General features: G+C 44.6%; 1 protein-coding gene across 1 annotated transcript in view; it reads left to right on the top strand.

Moving 5' to 3' along the window:
• LOC120059086 (E3 ubiquitin-protein ligase HUWE1-like) overlaps positions 1–13,351 on the top strand; it is a 71,600-nt gene that overhangs the window by 34,024 nt on the left and 24,225 nt on the right. The window contains exons 43-51 of the mRNA XM_039007879.1: positions 2,115–2,295; positions 2,482–2,677; positions 2,941–3,108; positions 3,802–3,944; positions 4,226–4,292; positions 4,556–4,779; positions 8,597–8,808; positions 9,260–9,442; positions 11,546–11,712. Of these exons, the coding sequence (XP_038863807.1) occupies positions 2,115–2,295; positions 2,482–2,677; positions 2,941–3,108; positions 3,802–3,944; positions 4,226–4,292; positions 4,556–4,779; positions 8,597–8,808; positions 9,260–9,442; positions 11,546–11,712 (1,541 nt within the window). The remainder of the gene's footprint in view (positions 1–2,114; positions 2,296–2,481; positions 2,678–2,940; positions 3,109–3,801; positions 3,945–4,225; positions 4,293–4,555; positions 4,780–8,596; positions 8,809–9,259; positions 9,443–11,545; positions 11,713–13,351) is intronic.

Genomic DNA, 13,351 nt, shown 5'->3' with positions numbered 1-13,351 from the left:
GACAGTGATGCTAAAGTGAGTGAGTCTCGTCAGTCAGTGTAGCCTACGAAATCGTATCGGTGAGAGAGCCGTTCATTTGGTTCCCAATTTGCTACTAGTAGGCCTATGGCATTTTGCCGATTATCTACAGATAAATTATGAAAACATTAGATGAAGATGGTGAATCATCACTGCAGGAAGAATAGGTAGTAGAGAGCCTCATTCTGGTCCAAATATGATAATTAGGCCCCTAATGGAATCCAGGCATTAAAGCGGAATTCAACTATATAAAAAAAAATGTATTGACCTTAGTAGGGAATCAACTAAATGTATACATTTGCCCAAGTTTATCATAAGATATGAACTGAATGCATCCGTTATTTTTATTTCCTGCAACTTTCTGAAGAGGCAACACAAATGCCCCTTGTCTGTGTACGTGGTGTGTGCGTCTACCTCTTTGTGTAGCCATTAGCCATGATGCTCATGAAAAGCCTTCTTATAGTTGGAAAGGCTTTCCCAAAAACCTTCTCAATTAAACGTTAACTACAAAGTAGCCTATGCTTACCTTTCAGAATGATATCGTGATTATTTTTCATCAATCCAGTGGGTATTTGTTTTGCCAACTCTCCCATCACGTTTGCTACAAAAACACAGCTAAACAACAGCCTCTTGCTAGGAGCACACTGGGATTAAAGGGGAACTACACCCAAAAATCAACATTTATACAGATATTTCCCAGACCTCAAAAGTGGTTTCCTGATTTGGTTTAAGCATTGTTGTGGACTTGGAACTAGGCTTGGGCAGTATACCATATACAGGGGTATTTGGAAATTGCCAAAGGATGGTTTTTCAATACTGTCATTATTGTTTATACTTTGTTTGATCTATTTTTATACATTTGGATATTTGTAGCTACTTTTTAAGTAAATACCTGCAGTCAACTTGTGCATTACGTTAGGAGATAAGGAATATCAAGTTAATTTCAATTTTTAATTACTAACCTTACTGGTAGTCCCCAGTCACGTGGCCTTTACAAGCACACAACAATGAGAGACCGGAGCCTTGTTGTGGAGTAGTATGGAATCCAGACCTAAATGTTTGCCAGCTAGATATCTTATAACTTAACTGCCAAAAATGTGCTAAATGCTCTGCAGTTGTGCATTTGATTTGCTAATTTATTAGCTTGTTACCTAAGTGGTTACTCTCTTCCATAATCAAGTTTCGCATGGTAACAGCGGAGAATCCCCTCCTTGATCAAGTGCCTTGCTGTCTAATATTTATTTTGTGCAGCAAGCTGTGAGTAGCGTCTTTGAGCTACTTCTATAACTTTCAGCTGGGATGTCAGTCCTGCAAATAATCTAGGTCAGAGACTGTATAACATGTTAGCAATGCGCTCGTTAGCATTTAGTTAGCATTCTCTATAGGATTTTACATCTATTTGTTAGCATTGCTAACCTACTGATTACAACGGTTCAGTGGGGGTTGAAAATAGCAGTCCTTCTGTTCAGTGCCGGTATTACCAAATATCCTGGTATGACAGTATGGATACTTCTCAAGCCAACTTAGAACATCCAATGTTGTGGGAATTCATTTCTTGCAGTAAAACTGTAAATAAGACTTCAATCTTGAAGATTAATTGTAAAAACAAGTTGTTTTTTTAAAGTAATTTTATTTTACTTGTTCTTACATTATTAGTGATTTCAATTATAAATTAATCTCTTTCTACATAATACCCCAACTACATTTTCCTGGTATTCAATCATTTTGCTGTGTATTTCGGATGGAATCAAGGCATTTAGAATGTGCTCGATGCCACAAATGGAGCTCCTTAGGCAAACTATTTTGAACCCAGGGGGCCAGACCCACCCGGCCCAAGTCATGCTGGCTGTCTACGTTTTCTATTTTACTACTCTAAGTACTTGTTGCACACTAAAAAGTGTCATGAAAGTGCTGTACAAATCAAATGTAGTAGTTTTATTTTACTGATCAGTAATGAGAAATTCGTTTGCGTCAGTCATTAAATGGCACCATTTGAGTCACAACTGCAAAACGTAACATAAAATACATCTATATATAAATTGTACTGGAAGAACTGTCATCAATTGGACTGTGTGTAATTTATAATTATTCTTCAGGCTGTGCCTGCGCCTGACGAGAACCCACCACTACGCCATGATGTTTGCTGAGCTGAAGAGTACCAGGATGATCTTGGGGCTGACGCAGGGGTCGGGGTTCAACGGCTTCACGCCGCTTGTCACCCTGCTATTCAGACACATCATTGAGGACCCCGCCACTCTACGCCACACCATGGAGAAGGTACTGGAACACTTTCACCTATTTCAACTATTTGGTATTATTTTCAGTTTTCTGATCAGTGCAGCTGAAGGCAAGGAGAAACTTAGAGGAGCAAACTTTAGACTGTTGACAAACCCCCAGTCAGTGTTAAAATGTAGTGCACTATAGCCATTTGTAATTTGCACTTAGTGTCTGTCTGACTTCTAGGTGGTGCGGTCAGCAGTGACCAGTGGGGCGGGCAGCACCACGTCAGGTGTGGTATCAGGCTCTCTGGGCTCCAGAGAGATTAACTACATCCTGCGCGTTCTGGGCCCGGCCGCCTGCCGGAACCCAGACTGCTTCGCAGACACGGCCAACAGCTGCGTCCGGATCGCCCTACCTGCACCCCGCGGAGCTGGTACGGGTACGTTAAAACACTCTGATAGGAGTCTGGATAGTTGAATGTCCACAGGTCTATCCGGTTCAAAGGACCATGCAAAACAGTGTGGTGTGGTGACCAAATCTTTATGAAACTACTTCTGAATACATCTGACAGACCTGTGGCCAGTAAACTATCTGCTTGCACCTATAGCTCTCAGCTAGTGCCCCTATTTTACAGTGTGACTTAATGTGACAGTGTGTGTGTGGTTGCTTTAAGTGTTGGCATCTTTTTCTCACTCTGCTTAGCGTCAGATGATGAGTTTGAGAACCTGCGTATCAAGGGGCCCAACGCGGTGCAGCTGGTGAAGACCACCCCCCTCAAGCTGTCTCCGCTGCCCCCCATCCCTGACACCATCAAAGAGGTCATCTATGACATGCTCAACGCCCTGGCCGCCTACCATGCACCTGAAGAGGGTAAGACCCTCACACAAGCACCCTATCCCAATTTATGTTTCCTCTGTACCTTGCGTCCTATGTCCTCGCCTCCTTTACTATATTGAACAAGGCCCCTCCCCTCGGTTCTTAATCTCCAATGCATTAGGAGAAGGAGGGGAGGAGAGAGGATGTGAGGAATGAAAAGACATCAATGAATTGAGACAGCAAGCCGTACACCGAGTGTACAAAACATTAAGAGCACCTTCCTAATATTGAGTTGTACCCCCCCCCCCCCCCCCCCCCCCCCCCCCTTGCCCTCAGAACAGCTTGTGTCAAGTTGACTTATTGTCCTTTGGTTGGTGGACCGTTCTTGATACACACGAGAAACTGTTGGGTGTGAAAAACACAGCAGTGTTGCAGTTCTTGCCACAAACTGCCACCTACCTCCATACCCTGTTCAAATGCACTTAAAGCTTCTGTCTTGCCAATTCACCCTCTGAATGACACAAATACACTATCCATGTCTCAATTGTCTCAAGGCTTAAAAATCCTTCTTTAACCTGTCTCCTCCCCTTCATCTACACTGATTGAAGTGGATTTAACAAGTGACATCAATAAGAGATCATAGCTTTCACCTGGTCAGTCTATGTAATGGAAGCAGCAGGTGTTCCTGCTACACGTGTGTAAAGTGAAAGGTTCTGTGGGCTAACTTCCTGTGTGTCTCTTGTGTAGCTGAGCGTCCAGAGGAGCCTGCTGTGGCGGTGCCCGGGGGGCAGGACCTGTGTCAGATCCTCCAGGATGATGATGTCTACCAGCAGTACAGACTCACCAGACAGGGCAGTGACTTCGACTCACAGTCCGCTTTCCACATCAACGTAAGTGTCATGTCTGGCTGGCTGTTTGTGAGAGTCCTTCTGGCCATGGTCCTGTTTCAGTAGTGGATACACTAGCGAAACGTTTTGCAACAGAAAACAGAAGTGTTCTTATTGGAAGTTTAGGTTATACCTCTCCGTTTCAAAATGTTTTCCCACTGACTGAACAGGGCCCAAGAGTGAGTATTATCAATGGTAACATATTCATATGTATGTTTTGAAAACTGCTGTATTAGTCTAGATATTGTAAATAATATTTTCTCCATCTCTCCTCGTTCTCTCAGGCCCAGGTGTTTACTGCTGATGGTGCTGTGGCTGACTCCTCTCAGTCTGGCACGCCCCAGGGAGAAGGTGAGGCACTCCCTCCCTGCTCTTCACCTCCAGCCTCTACTGGTATTGACTACATTTACATCCTTACACTTCTTCCTTTTGTTTGATTACATTTTAGGATGAAAATATACAATATAGTGTGTTTACACAAAATGTATGAAAAAGGATTTTGTCACGTCTGCATCCTTAAAAATGTGTTCTAACAACCTCTCTGCCCCTACTTGATCCCAACTCCTCTCTTCTTTATCCCCTCTGTACATTTCCCTCTCATCTCCTCTCCCCAGCCTCTACTCCAGAGGAGATGCGTGAGGAGAAGAAGGAGGTGGAGGGTGAGAACGGAGCCAGCTCAGAGGAGGGTAAGGGGGCCAAGGCTAAGGCCTCCAAGCCCCTGATGCCCACCTCCACCATCCTGCGTCTCCTGGCAGAGCTGGTCAGGTCCTATGTGGGCATCGCCACCCTCATAGCATCCTACTGCTATACGGCCGGACAGTCTGAGCTCATCAAGGAGGTGGGTTGGTTCGCCTGGACAAAACTTCAATTTTTCGAAGTCTATTTGTATTGAGATTTTTACTACTGTAATACATTTAGCATTAAGAACCCAAAGGGATCAAAGCTTGAAGTTTCCCCAACTCTGTCCTCGGGACCCCCAGAGGTGCACGTTTAGTTTTTTTTACCTAACACTACACAGCTGATTCAAGTGATCGGAGCTGGATGATTAGGTCATTATTTTATCAGCTGTGTAGATGCAAGGGCAAAAACCAAAACGTGCACCCGGTGGGATCCTGAGGCTCGAGTTGGGGAAACCCTGCTTTCAGTACTTGAAAATGCGTTCACAAACTCCTGTTCAACTCTTCCCATCCCTGTGTTGCCATAGCCTTTGCTCGAACACGAAACAGAATGCAAATTCACATGAGCACCACAATGCCTACTCCACCCATGCTCTACCAAGGTTTTTCATCACACTTTGATCTTCTACAGTAGCTATGTTGGTCCATTGTACTTCAAACAACTTGTGTAGGCAGGTTGATTGTGGATTCAAACCTTCTCAAATAGCCTAATTCAAACTCTTAGCGGAGGTGCTCCCACAATAATGTCAATTTGTACTGCATACAATGTAAAGTGGTGGCTTTTTCACACACCAAAAGCTTTGCTACTTACAAGATTGAGTAAGCTGTTTTGTCTTGTAGTGATGTGGTGTCTGCCTGTATTTCCTTAAACCTTTATTTTGGCAATACATGTCAATATTTCATAACATGTTTTTTTGGTCCGTAGGTGTCCAACATAACAGCAGGTGGTGGTGTTGTACACAGTCACTCATATAGATATCGAGGTCTTTACAGCCTGTCTGCACTCCTGTTTTCTCTCATCATTAGCTTACCTGTGTAATGCTGACATCAGCTCAGAACCAATTGTTTTATCGATTGCTGTGCTCTGTCAAATGTATATTTAGTCTAAAGTTTGTATTTCTATTTGTAATAGATTGACACTATAATACATTTACACTAGGCCTGTATCTAAAAATACATACAGCCTAATGAGACGTGCATACATACTGTTAATTCGAAAAGTGTTCAGACCCCTACACCTTTTCCACATTTTGTTACGTTACAGCCTTATTCTAACATTGATTAGGTAAACAAACAATTTAATCTCCACATAATACCCCATAATAACAAAGGAAAAACAGGTTTCTAGATTATTTTTCAAATGTATAAAAAAAAAAACGGGTCACATTTACATAAATACTCAGTACTTCACGCACCTTTGGCAGCGATTACAGCCTCGAGTGTTTTTGGGTATGACGCTACAAGCTTGGCACCTGTATTTGGGAAGTTTCTCCTATTCTTCTCTGCAGATCCTCTCAAGCTCTGTCAGGTTGAATGAGGAGCGTCGCTGCACAGTTATTTTCAGGTCTCTTCAGAGATGTTAGATCGGGTTCAAGTCTGGGCTCTGGCCGGGCCACTCAAGGACATTCAGAGACTTGTCTCGAAGCTACTCCTACGTTGTCTTGGCTGTGTGCTTAGGGTCGTTGTCCTGTTGGAAGATGAACCGTCGCCCCAGTTTGAGATCCTGAGCGCTCTGGGGCAGGTTTTCATCACATCTCTCTGTACTTTGCTCCGTTCATCTTTCCCTCGGTCCTGACTAGTCTCCCAGTCCCTGCTGCTGAAAAACATCCCCACAGCATGATGCTGCCACCACCATGCTTCACCATAGGGATGGTGCCAGGTTTCCTCCAGACGTGACATTGTGATATTCAGGCTGAAGAGTTTTATCCTGGTTTCATCAGACCGGTGAATCTTGTTTCTCATGGAGTCTTTAGGTGCCTTTTTGGCTATCTGACCAAAAAGGAGAGTAATGGATGACCTGGCCTCCACAATCACCTGACCTAAACCCAATTTGAGATGGTTTGGCATGAGTTGGACCGCAGAGTGAAGGATAAGCAGCCAATAAGTGCTCATCAAATGTGGGAACTCCTTCAAGACTGTTGGAATAGCATTCCAGGTGCAACTATTTGAGAGAATACCAAGAGTGTGCAAAGCTGTCAAGGCAAAGGGGGGCTACTATGAAGAATCTCAAATATAAAATATATTTTGATTTAACACTTTTTTGGGTGCTACATGATTCCTTATGTGTTATTTCATAGTTTTGATGTCTTCACTATTATTCTATAATGTAGAAAATAGTCAAGATAAAGAAAAACCCTTGAATGAGTAGGTGTTCTAAAACTTATTCCACTGAAGAGTATGAATAAATCTAATCAGTCACGTGTGCCGAATTTAACCGGTGTAGACCTTACAGTGAAATGCTTACTTACGAGCCCCTAACCGACATTGCAGTTTCAAGAAATACAGATAAAAGTAACAAGTAATTAAAGAGCAGCAGTAAAAAATAACAATATATACAGGGGGGTGCCAGTTAGTTGAGGTAGTATGTACATGTAGGTAGAGGTAAAGTGACTATGCCTAGATGACAACAGAGTGTGGCAGTGGTGTCGGGAAGGGGAGCAATGCGAATAGTCTGGGTAGCCATTTGACTAGATGTTCAGGAGGCTTGAGGGTAGAAGCTGTTTAGAAGCCTCTTGGACCTAGATTTGGCGCTCTGGTACCGCTTGCCGTGTGGTAGCGGGGAGAACAGTCTATGACTAGGGTGGCTGGAGTCTTTGACAATTTTTAGGGCCTTCCTCTGACCGCTGCCTGGTATAGAGGTCCTGGGTGGCGGGAAGCTTGGCCCCAGTGATGTACTGGGCTGTTCGCACTACCCTCTGTAGTGCCTTGCTGTCGGTGGCCGAGCAGTTGCCATACCAGACAGTGATGCAACCAGTCGGGATGCTATCGATGGTGCAGCTGTAGAACCTTTTGATGATCTGAGGACCCATGCCAAATCTTTTCAGTCTCCTGAGGGGAATAGGTTTTGTTGTGCCTTCTTCACGACTGTCTTGGTGTGCTTGGACCATGTTAGTTTGTTGGTGATGTGGCCACCAAGGAACTTGAAGCTCTCAACTTGCTCCACTCAACCCCGTCGATGAGAATGGGGGGGGGGTACTCGGTCCTCTTTTTCCTGTAGTCCATAATCTCCTTTGTCTTGATCACGTTGAGGGACAGGTTGTTGTCCTGGTACCACACGGCCAGGTCTCTGACCTCCTCCCTATAAGTCTGTTTGAGATTGTTTGAATCCTAAGCAACCTGCCTACTAGTGCTGACTGATTAGTGCTCCTGTAGGTCGCTAAGATGTTAGCGTTGTCAGAAATGCTACAGAAGGTTAAACGTTGTTAGTTCTTAATGGACAGAAATAAGCATGTGAGAGTGATAAATTATACATTCATTAACTTTTGCCCCTACAAACTTATTCAGTCCGAAAGGTGGCACGTCTAATCGTCACTTTATGGACCCTGTATTCTCGTTTTTATCTGACACCTAGATAGTGAGCTAGGTCGGGGCAAGACATTGTCTTTTTTCTTCATGCTATTGACCCTGTTAAAAGTCCGGTATGTGGTTCTCGGTAACAGCCCAATGGCTAATGACGAGGGCCAGGGAGCGTCTACGACATTGGTGTCATGTTGTCTTAGATAGATATAATGTTAGGGAGATGTGAATTTAACATTGAGCTTCAATCAAAGGCTATTGGTGCGCTGACTGGCATTATGTATAAGTTTGTCCAATAAGTTCCTCAGTATTGTCCCAACTCTAGTCCTCTCCTGGCCTTTGTGCTGGACCACCCAGCGGTCCAACTCTACTTTTCTCTCTCCCTATGCTGCACCGTTCTATATTTGTTGGGTATAATACTTGTCCTCCTGACTCACTTTGTTTTCTCTCTCCCCCCTGCAGGACTGTAGTGTCTTAGCCTTCGTGCTGGACCACCTGCTGCCCCACACCCAGAGCTCTGAGGATAAGGACACCCCTGCCCTGGCACGTCTGTTCCTGGCCAGCTTGGCAGCCGCCGGCACAGGCACCGACGCGCAGGTGGCTCTGGTCAACGAGGTGAAGGCCGCACTCAGCCGGGCGCTGGCCATGGCAGAGGGCACGGAGAAACACGCCAGGTGTGTGTGAGAGAATTGTGTGTGTCAACCTTGCGGCAGTGCGCGCTATGCCACTGCTTATAGCAATCAGTTAAGTATAACTGTAAGAAGTCTTAAGACGTGTAAAATAAATGATATCCAGGTCAGGGCTCTAACTATGCATTTGGTTTGCTAACTTGCTAGCTAAGTAGCTACAGCAGAGACAGACAATCCCCTCCTGGATCAAGATCCCTGTTGCCTAAAATTGTTTTGTGCGTACATTTTTTTATATCGATATAGAAATAGTGCCTCTTGTGTACACTTCTGGTAATACCCTGGTATGGTACAGAAACGGTATGACGGTATGAACATGTGTATACAGCCCAACCCTAATAGATATCACTTATGTACTAATATAGCCATCAGAGCCAGTTAATGCTTCAACTTTATTATGCAGTTTATAATAAAGATTTACTGACACCCCCCCTCCCAGGCTCCAGGCAGTGATGTGTATCATCAGCACCATCATGGAGTCGTGTCCGTCCACCTCTAGCTTCTACAGCACGGCAGCAGCCAAGACGCAGCACAACGGCATGAACAACATCATACGTCTCTTCCTCAAGAAGGGACTGGTTAACGACCTGGCTAGAGTACCACACAGCCTCGACCTGTCCAGGTACACACACCTCTGATGCTCTCAAACCCCTCACGCAGGTTTCACATTCACCCTCTCATGGAGGATTCACATTCGCCCTCTCACGGAGGATTCACATTCACCCTCTCTCGGAGGATTCACATTCACCCTCTCTCGGAGGATTCACATTCACCCTCTCTCGGAGGATTCACATTCACCCTCTCTCGGAGGATTCACATTCACCCTCTCTCGGAGGATTCACATTCTCTCGGAGGATTCACATTCTCTCGGAGGATTCACATTCTCTCGGAGGATTCACATATAAGAAAAGGTTATTGTTCTCAAACAATTGCAGTGCGCACATGGAGCGGGCTATTCTGTCTTGCGTGTAAAAGTGATAATTTGAAATGAAGACTTAATTGGTAACTTTACTTGTGATAGGCCTACAAACCTTTAATGTCTTTGAAATCAAAACATATAGGCTGCATGTGACTATTAATTATTTGGAAAAAGTTACAAAAAAGGCATGTGCTCTGTTCCTTGCTCCTCCCACTGATAGAGAGAGAGAACATTGCATGGCTGCTTGTGTGGCAAGCAAGTAGGAGTTATCTAATCAATGGAAGATGGAATTAAAATGACTGTATTGAATGTGAAATGAGAAGATTACAACAACCAAAAGCCAACCGGTGGGCTGCTATTTATAATCCGAACAGAGTTGTTGCTTTTAGCTGTAGGTTGGGTAGAAGTGCAGTAACGTTATGTAGGCTAGCCTCAATTAGCCTTCTCAAGGTTTGGTGCAGTCAAGAAGGGTACTGTGTAACCGGATGGGATGATAAATAACTAGTAAAAAGTTAGTCTACAAACGTGACTTAACATTGCTTGCCGTCTCTCTGTTTCTATTCCTGCTCCCGTGTCATTCGCAGTGGGAAGACACCCTGCACGGCCCCTCCCCTGATCACAAGCACCGTACAGGCGCTGTTGTTCACTCTCTCCGTTCTGGTTAATAAAGTACAAATACAACCGGGTGTTGGACCCAACCGGGTCTCTGTTTTAAAAATGTATTTGTTCATATTGTATCCTGTTGGGAAAGCCCCAGGTCCGTTTCGAAAACAAACCTCTAACCCATCACCATTTATCCTCATTCAGATTATTCAAATGCAATCATGAAGTGTTTGTGACTTTCAATTGCATTTGCATTTATGTCAGAGTGATTTTAGATGGACAATAGAGTGCTGAGCAGGGGTTGGAACCAGTTTAGGGAACAGAACCGAAAATCTGAAAATAACATTATTTGAGGAATAGAAGTGAATCTACTGTTCCAGAATAGAACTGTTATTTTAAAAGCATGGGAACCGGCACATTTTTTTTAAAGTTCCGGGCATTTTCTTCCAGTCCCACACAAAAAAGCACCTATGCAAAGCTCTGTCACTCAGTTATTCCAGTGTCTGCTTGCCACATGAGTCTTTGCCAGTGCGTGTAGGCTACCAGCCCCTCCCCCCACCAGAGCATAGATTACTGTAGCCTACTGACGACGTTACAAGCGTGACTCAGAAATTGATTCACTTTTTAGATGCTATTTAAGGATACTATAGTTATCACGTTTCCCATTGGATTTATTAACTATAAAAAGGTAAGACGTGATTTTAATTCTTGTGCTGCTCTGCACACATGCTTGATCGCTCTGGTCCAACGTTAAGTCACCTCTCAAGTTCAAAGACATAAAACATTTTTATTTAATCAGGTAAGTCAATCAAGAAAAATGCTTATTTACAATGATGGCCTGGTGTCCGTTAGCGAGCTGGGTACTAGCAACGTGTCAGTGCCATTCATGTAGGCCTACAGAGCGCAGAATGGGAAGAGATTACCTTGAATCAATGGTCACGTGGCATTTTACTGTCAGTGTGGCGGTCACCACAACAGCCCTAATTACTACATTTATAGTAAGGCATCAGTGAAATCTCCCCCGTGGGTGTTTCTTCCAAAAAAGTTATAAAACAGCCTGTCTAGCCACAGCTAGCTAGTGATAGCTTCTCTCCTCCCCCCCCCCCCCATTTTGTTCATTGCCGTCTCAAATTTGTATAATTTTCTCAACTTGTCGCCGATGATCAAACCACTGAATGATTTCTGCATATTTTCTCACCTCAGTCCTAACATGGCCAACACGGTGAATGCAGCTCTGAAACCCCTGGAGACTCTGTCCCGTATCGTCAACCAGCCCAGCAGCCTGTTTGGAGGGAAGGGGGGATCCAGCAAGAACAAGGCTGAGCACGACACTGTGGGAGCCGCCAGGGACTCAAACAGCAACACACAAGGTACCACAGGTGATACGTCTGTATATGTGTGTGTGTGTGTGTGTGTGTATATAAACTCAGCAAAAAAAGAAACTTCCCTTTTTCAGGACCCTGTCTTTGAAAGATAATTCGTAAAAATCCAAATAACTTCACAGATCTGCATTGTAAAGGGTTTAAACACTGTTTCCCATGCTTGTTCAATGAACTGTAAAAAATTCATGAACATGCACCTGTGGAACAGTCGTTAAGACACTAACAGCTTACAGACGGTAGGCAATTAAGGTCACAGTTATGAAAACTTAGGACACTAAAGAGGCCTTTCTACTGACTCTGAAAAACACCAAAAGAAAGATGCCCAGGGTCCCTGCTCATCTGCGTGAATGTGCCTTAGGCATGCTGCAAAGAGACATAAGGACTGCAGATGTGGGTAAGGCAATAAATTGCAATGTCTGTATTGTGAGACGCCTAAGACAGCGCTACAGGGAGACAGGACGGACAGCTGATCGTCCTCGCAGTGGCAGACCACGTGTAACAAAACCTGCACAGGATCGGTACATCCGAACATCACACCTGCGGGACAGGTACAGGAACAACAACTGCCTGAGTTACACCAAGAATGCACAATCCCTTCATCAGTGTTCAGACTGTCCACAATAGACTGAGAGAGGCTGGACTGAGGGCTTGTAGGCCTGTTGTAAGGCAGGTCCTCACCAGACATCACCGGCAACAACGTTGCCTATGGGCACTAACCCACCGTTGCTGGACCAGACAGGACTGGCAAGAAGTGCTCTTCACTGAAGAGTCGCAGTTTTGTCTCACCAGAGGTGATGGTCGGATTTGTGTTTATCGTCGAAGGAATGAGCGTTACACCGAGGCCTGTACTCTAGAGCGGGATCGATTTTGGAGGTGGAGGGTCTGGGGCAGTGTGTCACCGCATCATCGGACTAAGCTTGTTGTCATTACAGTCAATCTCAACGCTGTGCGATATCGGTGAAGACATCCTCCTCCCTCATGTGGTACCCTTCCTGCAGGCTCATCCTGACATGACCCTCCAGCATGACAATGCCACCAGCCATACTGCTTGTTCTGTGCGTGATTTCCTGCAAGACAGGAATGCCAGTGTTCTGCCATGGCCAGCGAAGAGCCCAGATCTCAATCCCTTTGACCATGTCTGGGACCTGTTGGGTCGGAGGGTTGGGGCTAGGGCCATTCCCCCCAGAAATGTCCGGGGACTTGAAGGTGCCTTGGTAGAAGAGTGGGGTAACATCTCACAGCAAGAACTGGCAAATCTGGTGCACTCAATGAGGAGGAGATGCTTAATGCAGCTGGTGGCAACACTAGATACTGACTGTTAATTTTGATTTTGACCACCTTTTGTTCAGGGGCACATTATTCAATTTCTGTTAGTCACATGTCTGTGGAAATTGTTCAATTTCTGTCTAAATTGTTGTTTTTTTGTGTAAATAATTGTATGAACATATGTTCAAATCCACGCAGTTGACAGTGAGAGGAAGTTTATTTTTTTGCTGAGTTTGTGTGTGTATCAATATGTATACTGGTTAAGTGTGCCTTGAATTCTAAATGGATCACAGACTGTCACCAGCAAAGCACCATCACACCTTCTCCTCCATGCTTCACTTTGGGAACTACACATGCGGAG

The sequence above is a fragment of the Salvelinus namaycush genome, chromosome 14, assembly GCF_016432855.1.
Source record: "Salvelinus namaycush isolate Seneca chromosome 14, SaNama_1.0, whole genome shotgun sequence".
Classification (NCBI taxonomy): domain Eukaryota; kingdom Metazoa; phylum Chordata; class Actinopteri; order Salmoniformes; family Salmonidae; genus Salvelinus; species Salvelinus namaycush.
Note: the sequence above shows the minus strand (reverse complement) of the source record. Positions and strands in the feature narration are given on the sequence as shown.